The 18,811-nt window shown below is 49.0% G+C and overlaps 1 protein-coding gene across 2 annotated transcripts in view; it reads left to right on the forward strand.

Annotated features, from left to right (window-relative positions):
- LOC125445883 (neurofibromin-like) overlaps positions 1 to 18,811 on the forward strand; it is an 86,110-nt gene that overhangs the window by 45,485 nt on the left and 21,814 nt on the right. The window contains exons 14-21 of one of the 2 annotated variants that reach the window (XM_048519310.1): positions 1,498 to 1,611; positions 3,706 to 3,785; positions 5,681 to 5,804; positions 11,847 to 12,002; positions 14,578 to 14,824; positions 16,010 to 16,083; positions 16,216 to 16,299; positions 16,860 to 17,300. In XM_048519310.1, coding sequence (XP_048375267.1) covers positions 1,498 to 1,611; positions 3,706 to 3,785; positions 5,681 to 5,804; positions 11,847 to 12,002; positions 14,578 to 14,824; positions 16,010 to 16,083; positions 16,216 to 16,299; positions 16,860 to 17,300 — 1,320 coding nt within the window. The remainder of the gene's footprint in view (positions 1 to 1,497; positions 1,612 to 3,705; positions 3,786 to 5,680; positions 5,805 to 11,846; positions 12,003 to 14,577; positions 14,825 to 16,009; positions 16,084 to 16,215; positions 16,300 to 16,859; positions 17,301 to 18,811) is intronic. The other variant, XM_048519311.1, reaches the window with a different exon arrangement.

Genomic DNA, 18,811 nt, shown 5'->3' on the forward strand with positions numbered 1-18,811 from the left:
TGTGTTGAACATTTAGTTGTTTTGTACATTGGCCCCTACCCATCCACACAGGAAAGTTCAAGGCGGTGGTACCTGCTCAGTGGCTTGGGAGGCACATATGGCTTTTCTGAACTCCATTGTCTAAAGATGCCCAACTCTATATTTTGAGAAAGTGGGCAAGACCATTACCCAGTGAGACTTGGGGCTGGCAGGTGGTTCCTGCCTTGAAAAAGCTGCTGCTGGAGGAACTGGAGGTTGGGTAACCGTGAGCCATGGGAGGCAGCAGAGGACCCCTTCTTCTCCCATAGCCCCCCCCCCCCACCTTTCTCTCAGCCTCTGTGCTCTTATCCCAGCATCCAGGCAGCTGGCAGGAGGATAGCAAGCCGGCTGCAGAGAAGAAAGGGTAAAACCACCACAGCAGCCACTTGAGAAAAGAGTGAATGGGCTGCAGTAGGTTGGTTCCTGTCCTGTTTCTCTAGAGCCAGCTTTCTCTCCTCTGGGGGCTTCGAAGACATCTCTGCAGTCTCGCTGTCCAGTTTGAGCTGCTGACATGAGGAGAGGGCACGAAGGCAAAGAGGAAAGACAGATGCACACGGGCTTCTGGCCAGGCGAGGCTTCGCAACACTTCGGCCTTCTCTCTCTTGCCTGGCACGATGAAGAGCAGCCATGACTGTGGCCATCTGGCACTTCCCTGAACTTTGAGCCTCATGCCAGGGAGAGACCAAGAAGATGGCAAGGGAAGCAAAGAACACAAGCAGAGGTGGGATTCAGCCGGTTCACACCAGTTCTGCCAAACTGGTAGCTAATTGGCTGAATCCCACCATGGCACCACCCAGGGCAGCCGCTGATCGGGCCGCTGGCCCATAGGTGCATATGACCTTCGGGGGAGGGCCAGGAGGTCTGCTGGAGCACCAGCAGGGCAGGCCACCCTGGCAGGCCCTGCCATAGGGACAGCCGTCTAGGCCCTCACCTGTGGCTGCACAAGTTACCAGGGCTACACCGCTCTCAGGCCAACGAGAGCAAGGATGGACCCACCAACGCCCGTGCAGGGTCTGGAGCCTTGAATCTGTATACAGTCTTCTGTCTTCTACTCCACCACCCCCCCGCCCCCATGGCTGCTGTAGTTCTTCCCCTCCCTTCCTGTTTCACATTCCACCAGAATTGCTGTTTTATCAAAGCAGCACACTGTCCTTTGTGCTTGCCCTCCAATGCAGAATTGGAAAACATGATTGGAAGATCATGGTTTCCAGTTGTTGTTCAGAGTTACTGTGAGTTACTCTGCAGAGTTTGCTGCAAAAGAGGGATGCTTATGAGCCTGAAACTGATTCTTTTAATGCCAAACCTTCTTTTAAGTAAAGGGGGGTGGGGAGAAGAGGCCAAATAGCCTACTGGGTGTGGTCATGGCTGTTTTTAAACCACCTCTTTGGAACGTGACCTGGAGCTGTGCCTTTATAACTGGACTGTTGCTGGAGCCAGGCCTGCAAAGACAACTCTGCCACTCTTCACCTTCCTCTGCAGAACCCAAGGAAGCAGGGCCCAGAGACGCAGGGCAGCACGGCGGAGCTGATCACAGGGCTGGTGCAGCTGGTGCCGCAGTCCAGCATGCCTGAAATCGCACAAGAAGCCATGGAGGTAGGGAGCTGCCTTGTGAATGTGTGCCTGCTGATCCATCAATGCCATCTGGTCCAGGCTTAATGGCCAACTGGGGTTTGCTGCTATAATAAGAGTAAACGGTGGGCTGCACAGTCTTACGAAAACTTCTTTCCCCCTTCTTTGCTTCACTCACACATGGTTGGATGATTGAGTATTTGTTCTTTCGTTGCAAACCATATTATTCCATCAGACTGTTTGATCTGGTGCAATGAGGTTGGTCATTTCCCTGTGAACCAGGATTCCAAACTCTGGTTTGTTCCTGGTTTGACTCCTGGTTTGCAAGGGTGATTCTCTGATTCTGTACCCAGCCTGTTGTGGTCTGCCACAAAAGGGGAAGTGTCTACTAAGATCACTGTATGCCATTATCCAGCAATCCTGCCTGTTTACCTGCAAACTGCCATTATGTGTGTATCATGTCTTCACTGTCTGTAGACAGAGAACCAGCCATCTGAATGTGTTCCTGAAGTCTTTCCATTGTGCTGAATTTTTTGTCAGCTTCTTCAAGATTTCATAAGAACATAAGAACATAAGAACAAGCCAGCTGGATCAGACCAGAGTCCATCTAGTCCAGCTCTCTGCTACTCGCAGTGGCCCACCAGGTGCCTTTGGGAGCTCACATGCAGGATGTGAAAGCAATGGCTTTCTGCTGCTGCTGCTGCTCCCGAGCACCTGGACTGTTAAGGCATTTGCAATCTCAGATCAAAGAGGATCAAGATTGGTAGCATAAATCGACTTCTCCTCCATAAATCTGTCCAAGCCCCTTTTAAAGCTATCCAGGTGAGTGGCCATCACCACCTCCTGTGGCAGCATATTCCAAACACCAATCACACGTTGCGTGAAGAAGTGTTTCCTTTTATTAGTCCTAATTCTTCTCCCAGCATTTTCAATGGATGCCCCCTGGTTCTAGTATTGTGAAAAAGAGAGAAAAATTTCTCTCTGTCAACATTTTCTACCCCATGCATAATTTACGGACTTCAATCCTATCCCCCCCCTCAGACGTCTCCTCTCCAAACTAAAGAGTCCCAAACGCTGCAGCCTCTCCTCATAAGGAAGGTGCTCCAGTCCCTCAATCATCCTCGTTGTCCTTATCTGCACTTTTTCTATCTCTTTGATATCCTTTTTGAGATGTGGTGACCAGAACTGGACACAGTACTCCAAGTGTGGTCGCACCACTGCTTTATATAAGGGCATGACAATCCTTGCAGTTTTATTATCAACTCCTTCCCTAATGATCCCCAGCATAGAGTTTGCCTTTTTCACAGCTGCCATGCATTGACATTCCCATGGAACTATCAACTAAGACGCCCAAATCCCTTTCCTGGTCTGTGACTGATAGCACTGACCCCTGTAGCGTGTATGTGAAGTTTGGATTTTTTGCCCCTATGTGCAACACTTTACATTTTGCTGCATTGAACTGCATTTGCCATTTCTTAGCCTACTCACCTAATTTATCAAGGTCCGCTTGGAGCTCTTCGCAATCCTTTGCGGTTCTCACCACACTGCATAATTTGGTATCATCTGCAAACTTGGCCACCACGCTACCCACCCCTACTTCCAGGTCATTTATGAATAGGTTAAAGAGCACTGGTCCCAAAACAGATCCTTGGGGGACACCACTCCCGACATCTCTCCATTGTGAGAATTTCCCATTTACACCCACTCTTTGCTTCCTGTTTCTCAACCAGCTGAACCTCTGCTGTGCAGGGTAGTTCTAAAGATAAACGAAAGAGGGGACTGGCTTTGGTTCCCCATTGAGAACAAAAGTGGAGTTAGGAATATCTCAGTACACATCATACAGCCTGCCTGCCAGTCCACATTCATGTTATTCTTTGAACAGGCAAGAACTCTGCAATCTGTCGTCCAACTGGCCAGAACCCGTCTGTTGCTTGCGGCGCCCCCCTCTCCTGTTTAGCAGCTTGGCATGCCCAGTTTTATTCCATCAACCTTGAATACACAATTTAGGGATCTTCCTTTTCCATTGCCAAAAGGTTTGGTTAATTCTGTAGCTGTGTCTCCAAAAATACTGTGCTGCCACATTTTTTAATGAAGAAATTTCTCCATTTGTATGTCCAGGCGTTGCTTGTGCTTCATCAGTTAGACAGCATTGACCTGTGGAATCCAGATGCACCTATAGAGACATTTTGGGAGATTAGGTGAGCATTCATTCTTGGCTTGGCAACACTGGCTTTCCTGCACTTGTGACATGGCTGAAAGGTATACGTTTATCTTGGCTCCGGCGCAGGATTGAATTGAATTCTTTGGTAAACAAGTCAGAGGAATTCCCTTGCTTTGAAAATACCCCAGTGAGGGAGAGTTGAAGTGGAGGTTTGAGGCGGCCCAGTCCAGTGAGCTGTTAGTGTAACGTGAGTGACATAGTCTAGTCCTTGGTGGAGTTTTGCCCTTCCAAATCCACTGAAATCAAGCATCTTCTTAAGGCTGCAGTTAGGAACTGGGTAAACAGTTGGATTACATAGTGAAGTATCTACAGTGCTCAGCAAATCCAAACTGCTTCTGGTGAAAATCTGCCATAACTCATAGTATTTGGAGAGGGTGAAGCAAAGGCAAGATGGTTTGCCATCTCTTCTGTAAACCACTTCCGATGCATGGACTGGGCAGTGGATAGGATGTGTTTTCCAGCTGAGGCTGTGCTGTTAGTTGACCCCCACATCTGCAGCTGCCAAACCGTTGTTCTTGCAAGTACCCAGGTAGCTTCCTTAGTTGACTTCACAAATAGCCAGCAAAGGTATTAGTTGTTAGCACTGTCAATAAATAGAAGGTGTGGTGGAAAAGGCCATTATGTCCCAGCTGATTTATGGCAACCCCTTGGAATATTCAAGGCAAGAGACGTTGGAGGTGGTTTGCCATTGTCTGCCTCCACATGGGTAAGTGTTCTAAAATCACATGCAATCTGCCTTTTCATGCATCAGGATCCAAGGGTGTCTGAATGGTAGAAAGCACACAAACCAACTTGAAAGTGGAAAAAGCAAAGAAAATGAGAGCGACTTGAAGAAATGAGAGAGCGGGAGGTTTCTGACTAAAGCAGGTTGCCTAAAGTCAAGCACTGAGGGACCCAGACAAGCCCTGCATTGAGAGAGTCTCGCCATTTGGGTGCCACCATCGAAAAAGTTTTGCCCTGCACAGTTGCCATTGACATATAGATGCCAGTGTTGCATAGTAGTTAGAGAGTTGACCCTAGAATATGGGAGATCCCTGTTCCACCCCTACTCTGCCACGGAAGCTTGCTGGGTAACCGTAAACCAGTTACACACTCTCAGCCTAACCTACTTCATTGGGTTGTTGTGAGGATATAATGGAGGAAAGGAGAACACTGTAAGCAGTGTTGGATCTCCATCGGGGAGAAAGGTAGGTCTAGATGAAGTAAACACAGGACTGGATTAAGATCTTTAGGGGCCCTGAGCACTGAAAAAAATATGGTACCTCCCTATACTGTAGCCTCGAAGACACACAGCGTTTTAATTTACACAAATCAGAGATGAAAAATAATGTTTAATGTTGGTTGTTTATAACTTTATACTGCAAAAGGTTTTCTCTTGCATGTAATTGCAAAGTCTTTGATCATGTCCTCAAAATTAATCTGACGTTAACAAATCTGCTTCAATACTTAGCAGAGATGAGGAGAAAAAAACACTCTATGGGACCCTCTTTACTTGAAACCCTAAGCGTGTGCTCATTTTCAGGACTCAGTGAACAAATATATTTTCCAAGGATTGGTCTGCAGTAGAACGATTTGAGACCGAGAGCATCTTAGACACCAAACTGATGAGTGAAATCACTTGTTACGTTCTGCAGTGCTGACTTCCACCTCTATCTTTCAGATGCCTGCAAACTGTTTAGCTCATGAATACGGTTTCCCTCAATTGGAATACTGAGCATATCAGACAGGGTTGGTCCCCTGTGGGACTGGAGCATTTGCACATCTGCCACCCTGGCTCTGAAACACACTCTCTGTTTTTGTAATTGGATGTTCCTGTAGATGCTTGGGATGCTGAGATGTTGACAATCTATTTCTAATCTTGTGTTGCTGCAGTTCACAAATGCTGTTTTGTATTTGCAAGAGGCTCACAACCAACCAGATTCTCAGCAGCACGGAAATTCTCAAATGGTTGCGAGAGATCCTGATCTGCAGGAACAAATTTCTTCTGAAGAACAAGGTGAGTGAATGCTTTAAATTCATCCCTCCGTCCTTCTCTTGTCATAATGGATGAGTCTCAATCAGGATGAAATTTGACTAGCTGCAGTTATTTGTTGATGTTTCCGCTAAGTGAAGGAGATGAAATCGAAGGTGCCTTCAAGTTTTCTCTGAGTTGGCAACCATGTCTCCTCTGGTGCCTGGGAAAGGTCAACCCTCTCTCATCAGCCTTCCCCCCTCCACCCGGTTGTTTCATGGATTCGGATGGTTCCATTACTTCTCCAGGGGCCACTTTGGATGTGGTTTAATTATGCAAGAGTGTGATTGTGGCTGCCGTCCCACCCATGAGAGGGTGGTGGTTGTACCCTGGACCCACAGGTCTCCACGTAGTGAATTCAGCATTTGTGCAGGGCTTAATGTCAGGCTCTCGAACGTGGAAATAACAGAGACCGTAGGAAAGTCCTAAAGCAGTTTATTTCTACAACGCGTAGAGTAGCAGAGAAAGCTGAATCTAAGCTCTCCCGCTTAGATCCAGCGATTATATCCTTCAATCCCCCCCCCCCATTTGATTCCCACCAAATGGGGTTCACAGAGAGTATAACATTTGCACTACAGAGCTTCAAGAAACCTGGGAACGTTTGCACCTTCCTGCAGGAGTGCTGGCGCCAGGGAATTGCCAGGGAGGGGAGAGAGACACCGGAAAGCATTTACAGGACACATTTGCAATCCCCACACAGCAAGACATCTAAGCACTGACAGGCATGGACCTCACAAGACATGGGGTTGGTTAAGCTGGTGCAAAATTGAGGAAATGACAGTGCTGTTCTCATCCACTATGTGCCTGTGGATCCTAAGCAGTTATGTCCGTTGTGTGGACTTGGGGCAGAACCCAGCAAGCAGGCCAGAGGCGCCCACATCCCTGCAACAAGGAGGCCATGTCCTTTTAGAGCCTCGTCTAAGCAAACCCCCAGATGAGCAGTGGAGAGCCTCGTTTCTTACACTGATTGCCAGCCTGCCTGCCTGCCTGCCCGTTGCGCCATTTATCAGATAGTCAAGTATCCCTATTTTGCTGAGCTTCCCCAACCCTGCTCTGATCTCTTTACCTGCAAGTCTAAGGTAAAAATGTGCCCCTTTTTTTTCTCTCCAATGCCACTTTGGTTTTTGTGTTGCATTTGGTAAGTTTTCTCAATTTGTTTATTTATTTCATCAAACTTGTATGCTGCTCTACACGCACGGGGCCCACGTTTGCTGTAAGGTTCAGCATATGACCAGTTAGTTCTCTTCTCCTTCTGCCCTAGTTGATTACCGAGCTGTCAAATAACAGTCCCATATTTTTAAAGAATGAAGTTAATGCATAACAGTGCAAAGATACTTTAATAAATGCTGTAATAAACAGCGATACGCAGACTTACTAGGATGTAAACCATGTTAGGTTTTGTAACCGCAAAGAATTCACTGAACAGTGCATCTGTTTGGCATCTGTTTGGCTTCTGTCCTTTATCACTTAAAACATGATACTAAAACAAAAATAGGACCTTGTTGAGGATTGCAGTGGGCATATAGGAACATATCTGAAGGACAATCTTGGGTTCTAGGCTGTCAGGGCTAAGTTTCACTTCTCCGGGTCCCCTGTAAGATTCATTTCTCCGTTCCCGCTGTAACAGGGAACCGCCCACCCACACACCTTATATATACGGAACTGAGGGCAAGAACCCTCAGTTCCAGCACGCTGTAGCTAGGGCGACATATATCAATAAAGTTATTCCTGTTTCACAGAGCTGACTTCGTTTGAGTGTGTTCAGCCTTACATTGTGCTGAAACTCCTCTCAAACGTTCTACCGTGCGCCCAGACCCTCGATCGAGAATGGCTGAGCCAGGAGAACACTTTCGCTACCTGGGGTTCTCCCCAGGGGGCAGAGGAATACCAGCACGGCACCCCACGCCAGAGTGGGTGGGAGAACACCTGCCACGACGTGCATCCTGGATGGAAGTCGGGACCCTTCGAGATGACATGGTTTCGCCGCGCACCCGAATGACTTCTCTGGCAAGGGACTCCCCTGTGGCGGAGGGGAGGTCGCTCCCAAAACTGGACGACTGACACCGCGACTACGAGGCACTGCGGCGACGGACTGAGGAAGTAACCCGAGAATAGGACTAGCTGAAAGTGGACTTCGCAATGCTGCAGGCCCAAGTGGAGTTCTTAATGGCTGAGCGCCGAGACGCAACAGTCCCATCCGCGGCAGCGGGAGGTACGTCCAGCAGGCAGAAGGGGACTGGGGGGCTGGTGTATGCTCCCCACAATGGCAACTGTCTGACCTGACACCGGGCCGTGGCCCACCGAGTCACCCCCCGGGGCCGAGCTTGCAAAAGGGCCTAAGCAGAGGGTTCAAGGTGGACTTTGACAGGAACCCAGACAACTTAGCTTTCTTCCTAATCCAAGTGGGATCCTGCATGGAAGTACATGGGGGCGACTTTTGTTTTGACCGCGAGCAGGTTTTTGAGGTGGGCACCTGGCTCCGTGGGGAAGCTGCGAACTGGCTGGTTGGCCTAGTAGAAGAGGATGCCCCGGAGATCTACGACCTGGAGCAGTTCCTGCTGGCCCTGCGATGGAGATTCGAGGACCCATTAGCCGAGGACAAGGCCCGGGCTTCACTCCAACGACTACGGCAGGGAAACCGCTCAGTCAGTGACTTTGCTGTGGAGTTCTGCAGGCTAGCTAGCTGCCTGCGGGGGTGGCCCGAGATGGTTCCAGGGCAACTTTTCAAGGATGCTCTCCACCCCAAAGTATTGCAATGGAGCCTAATCCACGGAGACCCTGGGACTCTGATGGAATGGATCCGGAGAGCAGGGGATGCAGAGCTGCGGATCCGGCAAGTGGAGCAATCGGAACAACGTTGGAATCGCGCTCAGCGCCCTCTGAATCGCCCACCTGCGCCCGACATGGGGACTTCATGTCAGGGACCTTCGGACGCCACCCGCACCCATCGTCGTCGTTTGGGCCTCTGCCTCCACTGTGGGGGTGAAGGCCACCTCGTCACAATGTGCCCGGGACGACGCACTCAAGCAGCATCCCCAGGTGACGCCGCTCGCCAGCGCTCGGGAACCCCTGCAAAACCTTCTAAAGATTTCCCCCGTTCGCATCACAATGTGCCTGGGACGACGCACTCAAGCAGCATCCCCAGGTGACGCCGCTCGCCAGCGCTCGGGAACCCCTGCAAAACCTTCTAAAGATTTCCCCCGTTCGTGAACTATCACTGTCCAGGTGGCATCTGCCCAAGCTGGTTCTGAGGAGTATTTGAGCGATTCCAATGAGTTGGAGACCCGGGACTGCATTGAGCCGGTGGGAAACAACTTCGACCTGGCGTGAGGAGCTCCGAGTGCCAGGTCACTCCTACAAGTGCCAAATTCCGGGTGAGCGCCCTCTCCACTAAGCCGGTGGTTGTCTCGGTCACCCTCTCCATCCCTGGGTCCCCCTCCTCCACCCGCTCCGAGGTCCTCATTGACTCCGGTTGCTCAAGGTGTTTAATTCACCCCGACCTCATGGAGGCACTTGGCCTCAAACTCATTGAACTAAAACACCCAATCCTATTCAAGCAGATGGCTCCTTGTTGGGGGCCCCCCGCAAAATCATTTCCGACAGGGGTCCCCAATTTGTTTCCCGCTTTTGGAGGGCGTTCATGGGACTGTTGGGGGTTGGGCCTCTCTTCTGCCTACCACGCAGCAACAGATGGCCAGACCGAATGGTTCAACGGCATCCTCGAGCAGTACCTCCGTTGTTACGTCAACCAACTCAATGACGATTGGGCAACCCTCCTCCCGTTTGCCGAGTACGCGCACAACAACGTCGTACATGCGAGTATGGGCCAAAGCCCATTCAAGGTGATCTATGGGCGTGACAATGACCCATTTCCCCTGCTACTGGACGCACCGCTGGACCTGGGTGAGTGGATCGCCTCTCTGCAAGCTACGTGGAGCACCGCCCTTGAATCCCTAGACAAGGCCAAATCGGACTACAAGTGGTTCGTGGACCGCAAACGCCAGCCAGTGGATTATCAGGTGGGGGACAGGGCGTACCTCTTCACCAAGAACTTGCGGGGCCTGCCGGGGACGCGCAAGCTGGAAGCACAGTTTATCGGACCTTTCCGCATCTCTCAGGTGATCAACCCGGTCACAGTTGAACTCGAGCTCCCCAAAACCCTCGCCCGTATCCACCCGGTGTTCCGCATCAGCCTCCTAAAGAAAGCGGCCTCCAGTGACGCTTGGCACCTGGACGCCCCTCCACCCGAAGTATACATAGTCAATGGGGAGATACACCAGGAAATCGCCGCTATCGTGGACTCTAGCATACATAGGGGAACTTTGCAATATCTGTGGTGCAGGAGTGGAAGGACCTCTGGGTACAATTTTCTTGAATGGGTGTCGGTGCAACATCGCTTCTATCCTGGGTAAGTACCTCACTCTGGGGCCTTTCACCGGGCGTACCCAGACAAACCGGGCGGGAGAGGGCCTTAAGGGGAGCGGGATGTCAGGGCTAAGTTTCACTTCTTTTGTCTGGGCTAAGTTTCATTTCTCCGTTCCCGCTGTAACCCTAACATCTGGAGTGCCAAAGGTTCGCCACCACGGCCCTAAGTTAACTGTTGGTCTTTCTGCTTGTTGAATCCTGGTTGTTTACACATGGGCACCTTCCATCCACTAGGGGGCAGATTCTTTGAGGAATAAGAAGGACCATTTGGGTTCTGGGTAGGAAACCACCTAGCCCTTTCCCTCAATAGCTGCTCTTCCTCCAGCTGTCCCTGGCCCAGTCTGCCCCTCTGGTTGGAGTGAGCCAGATCTGATTGGTTGTGTTTCTGATCTTTCCCTTCTATGCAGTTTTATAAGTCTCCAGGGGTGTGGGATGGTTGGGTTGGGCAGAGGCAAGACCATCCTGATGTTTGTGCTGGAGGGAAGAGGGAGGGGGGCACAGTTGCTCTAGTTATAACCAAATTTGTCTTAATAACAGTATAGAAATTCCAAAGAACAAATTAATAAAAGGGAACAAAAGGTTAGTTTAATACAGGCACAGAGGACTTGGGAACAGGTGGGCTTCAAGTGGGGCAAATTGCACGAGTGAAGAATTCCCACAGGTGTGGTCAAAATGGCTGAAGGCCAGGTGGCCTGTTGCCAGCGCTGGCCCAGGGGACCTTCAGAGCAAAGCCTCAGATGGTGCTGAGCACGGGGCGGGAGGGGGGGGTGTCCAGGCTCCTCTGTTCTGTTTGCCAGTGGTGATGGGGACCAGCTCTGGGAATGGATTTCTTCCCCAAGTCTGTTTTTGATGTGGGCTTCCTAGACTCTCCTGCTCAGTCTCAAAAGGTGGCTGCTTTTCCACTACTAGCAAAACTGACATTTCTTTCTTTCTTTCTTTCTTTCTTTCTTTCTTTCTTTCTTTCTTTCTTTCTTCCTTCCTTTCTTTCTTCCTTCCTTCCTTCCTTCCTTCCTTCCTTCCTTCCTTCCTTCCTTCCTTCCTTCCTTCCTTCCTTCCTTCCTTCCTTCCTTCCTTCCTTCCTTCCTTCCTTCCTTCCTTCCTTCCTTCCTTCCTTCCTTCCTTCCTTCCTTCCCTTCCCTTCCCTTCCCTTCCTTTCTTTCTTTCTTTCTTTCTTTCTTTCTTTCTTTCTTTCTTTCTTTCTTTCTTTCTTTCTTTCTTTCTTTCTTTCTTTCTTTGGCTTTTATACTGCCCTATCCCCGAATGGCTCCGGGCGGTGTACAGCATATAGATATAATACAATATAAGATAACTAAAACATTTAAAAGCAGTGATAAGAACAATGAAAACTAACTCTAATAAATATGCAATAAATACTAATAAAAATATGAGTGGCGTCCAGCATTCTATTTTCAAAATCTTCTCCTCATTTGAGCCTCATGTGTCCTGCTCCAAGATTCAAACCACTTGGGGGGCCCAAAGAGGTCCTGGCTTCAAGACCCTTTGATGAAATGTTGCTTCCTACCCGTTTTACAGTTCCTTTTAATCCTCCCTATAGAATGTAGGCAATTTTTTAATCGTTATTTTTTTCTTCCCTTTCTCTAGCAATCAGATAGGAGTTCCTGTCACTTTCTGTTCCCCTATGGTGTGGGCTGTGATGTCACTGGGGGTGGAGTAAACCAGATTTCTCTGGACCATGAAGAGTTGATGCGTTGTACCCCAGGTGGTACACTCCGGAAGAGCAAGGGCAGTTTTTGTCTGGTATGTAGAAGGCTTGCAGGAAGGTTTGCTGTCCTCAGCACAGGGCAGGCCCTTGGCAGAAGCATTGTTGCCTTGTTATCACTGAGATGGGCAGTCTTTGGCCGGGTTATGCCACATCAGGGGGTAGCAGTGGGGGCTGGAATGCTCTGAAAAAAATCTCTGTGCATAAGGTAGACTCCTGATCCCTAGGGCTCATTCCGCACATGCAGAATAATGCACTTTCAAACTGCTTTCAATGCTCTTTGAAGCTGTGCAGAATAGCAAAATCCACTTGCAAACAGTTGTGAAAGTGGTTTGAAAATGCATTATTCTGCATGTGCGGAAGGGGCCTTGGTTTGCATGTGAAGAAGAAGAGTTGGATTTATGTCCCCCCCTTTCTCTCCTGTAAGGAAACTCAAAAGGGCTTACAATCTTCCCTTCCCCCCCTCACAACAAACACCTTGTGAGGTGGTGGAGCTGAGAGAGAGCTCAGAAGAACTGTGACTAGCCCAAAGTTACCCAACTGGCGTGTGTGGGAGTGCACCATCTAATCTGAATTCCCCAGATAAGCCTCCACAGCTCGAGTGGCAGAGCGGGGAATCGAACCCGGTTCTTCCAGATTAGAGTACACCTGCTCATTACCACTATGCCACTGCTGCTCCCACTGCTGGAGGGACTTCTTGGGAGGGGAGAGGGGAGCATTCCTTTATGAAAGCCCCCCGTCTGCACTTGGAAGTGGTACTTCCCAGACACAGTTCAGCCCCCTTTCGTGAGACCCAGCCCTTGAAAAATGAACTGGTTCTGGAGACCACAGTGTGGGCCGGAGCCTGAAACAGGTTCTGAGGGTTCTGCAGGAGGCCCTTTCTGCCCAGTCGTGCTCGGCAGAGCAGCCCTCTTCCCCTGTCGAAATCGGTACCTGATGTTTACTGCTGTGATGGGAGATAGAATTTGATTTTGGAATTGCAGGTCAACCAAACAAGCCCTGGCAACACCGTGGGTAACTGGCAGGCCTGACCTTTTCGTGAGGCATTTAGGGGCAACTGAAACCTTGTTGTGGCCTGGGCCTGGTTTCCGTTTGCACCTGTGAAATGGCACTGTTTGGAAGGGCACTTTAGTCAAGTGGAAGGTGGTTATGCTTCGAATATCTGTGAAAACATGTAGACCATTTTACTGCAGTATGTTGTGTTACGGTGTTCTTATCGTATTGTTTTTTTGTAATTTACTTTTTTCTCAGTGAGAAAATGGGCTTTTAGGTTAAGTAAGCAAATTAATTAATTACACTGTCCAGCACATTAAACAGCAGTGCAAAGTTTTCAACTCCGTAGCATCCACAGGGGCCGAACTCTTATTGTATTGTCGAAGGCTTTCACGGCCGGAATCACTGGGGTGCTGTGTGGTTTCCGGGCTGTATGGCCGTGTTCTAGCAGCATTCTCTCCTGACGCTTCGCCTGCATCTGTGGCTGGCATCTTCAGAGGATCTGATGGTAGGAATGGAAAGCAAGTGGAGTATATATACTGTGAGGTGAAAAGGTGAGGCCATCTGAATAGAGTAGCCTGGCATGTGAGTCACAGAGAAGTCTGTAGAATGGGAGTAACAATGAAGATAGCAAGGTCAATAGGTGAATGGATCTGAATAGAAGTATTGACCTTGCTAGCTTCATTGTTACTCCCATGCTGCAGACTTCTCTGTGACTCACATGCCAGGCTACTCTATTCAGATGGCCTCACCTTTTCACCTCACAGTATATATACTCCACTTGCTTTACATTCCTACCATCAGATCCTCTGAAGATGCCAGCCACAGATGCAGGCGAAACGTCAGGAGAGAATTCTGCTAGAACACGGCCATACAGCCCGGAAACCACACAGCACCCCACTAACTCTTATTTCTTTGTATTTTTGCCTGAGAAAAAAATGCCAATTTTTTTTTAAAAAGTCAAATGATGATACCATAACTGCTCCAGGGACAGCCTTCTTGTCTAGTTGTTCTCTTGCTTAAGGTGACTTGTTTGCTGTCTATTAGAGACTGTTGCTTTTCTGTGGCAGCTCCCACCTTGTGGAATGGGCTGCTTGGAGAAGTGAGGGGGGGCACCATCTTTAGAAGCACTGAATGGTCATTGTATTTGTGGGAGTTTTTGTGAGGTTTAAGCTACAGGCCTTTTCTGGTGGAGGGCGGAGTCAATGCCGTTCCACTTTTATGTTGTTGGAACTGTAAGCTACCTTCAGGCATGAGGAAAGGCTTGAAATCCGGGGTTGGGGGGTGGGGGTGGGGGGTGGAAGAGTTCCCGGATGCAACTGAATGCTTCTCCCTCTGCTCCCTCTCAGACCAGTGTGCCCTGGGCCAAAATTACAACCAGAAAGTCAGGGGGGAACAACTGGTGCAGGTAAAAGTACGTGAACTCTGGACAGGTCCCAGGGACCATGCACGATTTGGCCATGGCGTGTGAACATTTAAAGGGACAGAGATGTCCTCATTGGTGGTCTCCTGACGGTGTTACCAACGTAGCACCCAGTTCATCTTAGCATCATTTCTGTAGAATGCTTCCTGCTGCCTGTGCACTGTGGTTTCTAACTTCCCCTTGTCTTATTTTCCAAGGAAAGCACCGTGGGCTGCGCTGGGATGCCCATCTGTCGCCAAGCCCAGACGAAGCTGGAGGTTGCCATGTACATGTCTCTCTGGAGCCCAGACACCGAAGCAGTTCTGGTGGCCATGTCCTGTTTCCGGCATCTTTGTGAGGAAGCAGACATCAGGTGTGGAGTAGATGAGGTCTCTGTACACAACTTCTTGCCCAACTACAACACCTTTATGGAATTTGCATCTGTGAGCAACATGATGTCAACAGGTAAGAAGTACTCTTTTACTGGGACTCTGGTTTACACTGCAGTCCTCAGCAGAGTCTCGCCCCTCTAAAACCATTGAAACCAGTGTCCTTAGAAAGGCTAGCTCTGTTGAGGATTGTACTGTTGAAGAGTTTTGCTTTAAAGTTAACACAATTGGCGTTCAAGCAATTGACATTGATTTCATTGCACAAAGGATCCAAACTTACCCATGGGGTGTGAAAAATATTTCAATTGTTCCTTCGGAAATGCAGTTGTCTATGTTTGTTCTGAATTGTTTCATGCGATTCCAAGCCTCCTCTCCAATCTTGGTGTCTGTATGTTGCAGGTCTCCCTGAAAGGACATTGGGGTGAAGCAAAGGGGAACTTGTTACACCCAGGGTATCAGGGTCTAAATGTCCCCTGAACTCACTTGAGTAAGAACTCACTTAGCAGCAGAGTGGAAGTCATTATTTTGATGCAGTGCTTAACAGCAAGATGTTTTACCCCTGAAGTAATTTAAAACAAGCAATTTTATTTTTGTAGTTTTGAATAGGAGGAGCCCCTGCTTGAACAAAGGGTCTGTGCAGCTTTCCAAGAGTTGGCCACGGGATCATTATAAACTCCAAACAGCTATGAAGTTGTGTATATATAGTGATAAATGATAATCAGGACAATTGGGTATTTTTTATATTGCTTCCAAGACTATTCTTTATTTTTTTTAAAAAACTGTTGCTTCATTGATTTCAATTTTAGCTAGTTTCAGATTTATAAAGTATGTTTTTGAAACAAGCATAGGGAGATAAAAGCAGCCTAAAGTGTTGTCAGTCACAACTCACGCAGTTGTGTGCATTTTAAGTTTCTGATTCCATGCATAGCTATACTGTCAGCGGCTCCGTCTAGTGTTTACCCTTTTGTCTATTTTTTCATCATAATTCAACCTATGGGCTCACTTTATAAGGTGCTTTAAAAAATGGAGAGGTGGGGCTGTGAGGATTAAACTCTGACAGCTCCTTGCCAGGTATATGACCATCAGCTGAGCTAGGAACCAAAGAATTGCGTGCAAATGCTTTAAAAGATGTGTTTTAATTATCTCTGGTGCCATTCGTTGTGACTGCAGCTCTTCCTTCGCAAAGGAAATATTGACCATGCATAAAATAACCTTTTTAATTGAAACCCTTTTTTGACCCCCACCCCCACCCCACCCTTAGGGCGAGCAGCTCTCCAAAAACGAGCAATGGCATTGTTAAGACGAATTGAGCATCCAACGCCAGGGAACACCGAGGTACAACTTTTTGGGGGGGTTTGTATGCACATATTGATTCTTCCGGGGCACTGTAGTTTTCCATTAAGTGTCAACCCTCTGGGTTCTTTCGGAAGACTCATAGATCCACATTTTCTTTCCATTCCATTCTAGGCTTGGGAAGATACCTTTTTAAAATGGGAGACGGCCACAAAACATATCCTCAACTATCCAAAGACTAAAATGGAAGATGGGCAGGTAAGGCCCTTGTACTGGGACCCAGATTTGTCAGCGGATACACTGCAAAACAGAGGGCTTCTAACTCTTTTGTATTTCGGGGATCAGATAAAATATGTCTGATTGATTCCAGCTGATTCGGGCAGAGATCACAGGCTCTATCCTGGAGTGTGTTGAGGGGCTGTGTGAGAGCATCTTTCTGGCTCATGGAAATGTGTAAGGCCAGGGGCTGCTTTCCCTTTCCGTTATCCCAAATGGAATAAAATTGCCAAGTAACCAATCAGAGAGTAAAATCTTTGTGGCTCTCATGGGGTGGGATGATGGCCCAGAGAAAATTGTGTTCAGAATGTTTTTTGGGGAAGAAAACCCCTCTGGAAAAGGCTCAGGCCAAGTCTGATTTGCCTTCTGTTTCTACCTGCAAAACCTGAGGGCTTCCAGTAACCTGCCCCCCGCAGGGCTCTCCTTCAGACGAATTTGTGTGAAGCGCCTTGTGCCTCTAGATCAAATGAGAAAAGACATATGAACATGACGGACTCTGCATCTTTTTATTTTCCTTTCCCCCCGTATTGAACTCCTTCCAGGTTACTGAAAGCCTCCACAAGACCATAGTCAAGAGGCGCATGTCCCATGTCAGCGGCGGAGGGTCCATAGATCTTTCTGACACAGATTCGCTGCAGGAGTGGATCAACATGACGGGTTTCCTGTGCGCGCTCGGAGGCGTGTGCTTGCAGCATCGCGGCAGTGCAGGGTTTGCCACCTACAGCCCCCCCATGGGCCCTGTGAGTGAGCGCAAAGGTTCCATGATATCCATGATGTCCACCGAAGGCAACACAGAGACTCCTGTGAGCAAATTCATGGATCGCCTGTTATCCCTGATGGTCTGCACCCATGAGAAAGTCGGCCTGCAGATACGCACCAACATCAAAGATCTGATGGGCTTGGAGTTGAGCCCGGCTCTTTACCCAATGCTCTTCAACAAGTTAAAGGGCATCATCAGCAAATTCTTTGACTCTCAGGGGCAGGTAAAGCGTTTGATGACGTTTTCTTTTGCGTTGCCAATATTGAAACTGAATTCCCTGTGTTTTTATGTAACAAAAGTCATGCTTGGAAAATAAATGTGTGGTTACTGCTCCAGGATTGATAACAGCATGTAGAGCAGTGGTGGCGAACCTATGGCACGGGTGCCAGAGGTCGCACTCAGAGCCCTCTCTGTGGGCACGCACAAACAGAGCCCCTCCCCCACCCCCACATCTAGGCTGGCCTGGGCCGCTGGGCTCAATTATTAGCATTAAACCTAAGACCTAGTTTTGGAGAAGCAGTGTAGATATCCCTGTTAACCCACTGATTTTCATGCGAAGAACTAAAGCGCGATCCTTTACCTGGGAGTAAGCTCAGTTGCTGGCAATGGGGCTTGCTTCTGCGTAAACCCTCCTAGGGCCATGATTCACCCATTGGAAGAGTTGCATGGTTGCTTCAAAGCAAAGCCACCGACTACCACCAAGCTTACTCCTGAGTAATGCACGCCTCGGAGCCAACAATTTTTTAAAACTAAAACCTCAGTATTCAAGTTAAATTGCCGTGTTGGCACTTTGCGATAAATAAGTGGGTTTGGGGTGGCAATTTGGGCACTCAGTCTCAAAAAGGTTTGCCATCACTGATGTAGAGGTATGGTTGCTGATGAGGAAGCTTAATTGTCTTTTGGCATGGGATCTGAATATAGACAGGATTGAACCCTGTGGGGGACCCTGTGGTTCCCTCCTGGGGGGGCCAGCGGGGTCCTCATAAGTGTCTTCCACGGGCAGCAGAGACTCACCAGACACAGTGGTGCTCTGTAAGTGTCTCTTTATGGGGATCCATAAACATGAGTGCAGACCTCCTCACCCACCTGCTTTGCCCCTTTGAAACCTGAAGGTGCTGAGCTGCCCATCCGGCTTGGGATAGCCCTACCAGGTCTGGCAGCCCGATCTTGCCCAAGGCCCCAGCTCCTCCTATTGGTTCCCCTCTTCTCTTCATCCTCCCAGCCTTTCCTCTCCTTTTCTGTCTTTCCTTACATCTCCCTTTTCATACCTGCAGCTCTACCCACCCTGTCGTACCTCCTCCCTGCCCTGCTTGGGGCTAGCCACAGGCCCCTGTGTACTCAACTGAGGCCCTGGGCTGGCATACTTCCTGCCCTACTGCCTGACAGGGGAGAGACGATGTCTGGCAGAGGGCGCACTTCATTCCTGCTGGGCTCAGGGGCTACTAATGCCTCTTGCTGGGTGCCCCGTCCTGTCCTACAGCAGTGGCTGCCCTGGACTCAGCAGTCTCCTCTGCTGTCTCGGTGCCACAGACTGCCACAGCAAAGGCGTCACAAGATCACACCATGGTGTTGGTTAGAAACTGTGGTTGGCACGACACGTAGTTTGTGTGTGGTATCTAAACCGAGCAATTACGTTGTGAGGGAAAGCCCAGTTCTATGCAATTTTATTGGACCCTAGCAAAATACCCCTTGCCATGATGGGTGGTTTGTGTGTGGTGTGACAACTCTTAGGGG

Source organism: Sphaerodactylus townsendi, linkage group LG16 (assembly GCF_021028975.2).
Source record: "Sphaerodactylus townsendi isolate TG3544 linkage group LG16, MPM_Stown_v2.3, whole genome shotgun sequence".
Lineage (NCBI taxonomy): Eukaryota > Metazoa > Chordata > Lepidosauria > Squamata > Sphaerodactylidae > Sphaerodactylus > Sphaerodactylus townsendi.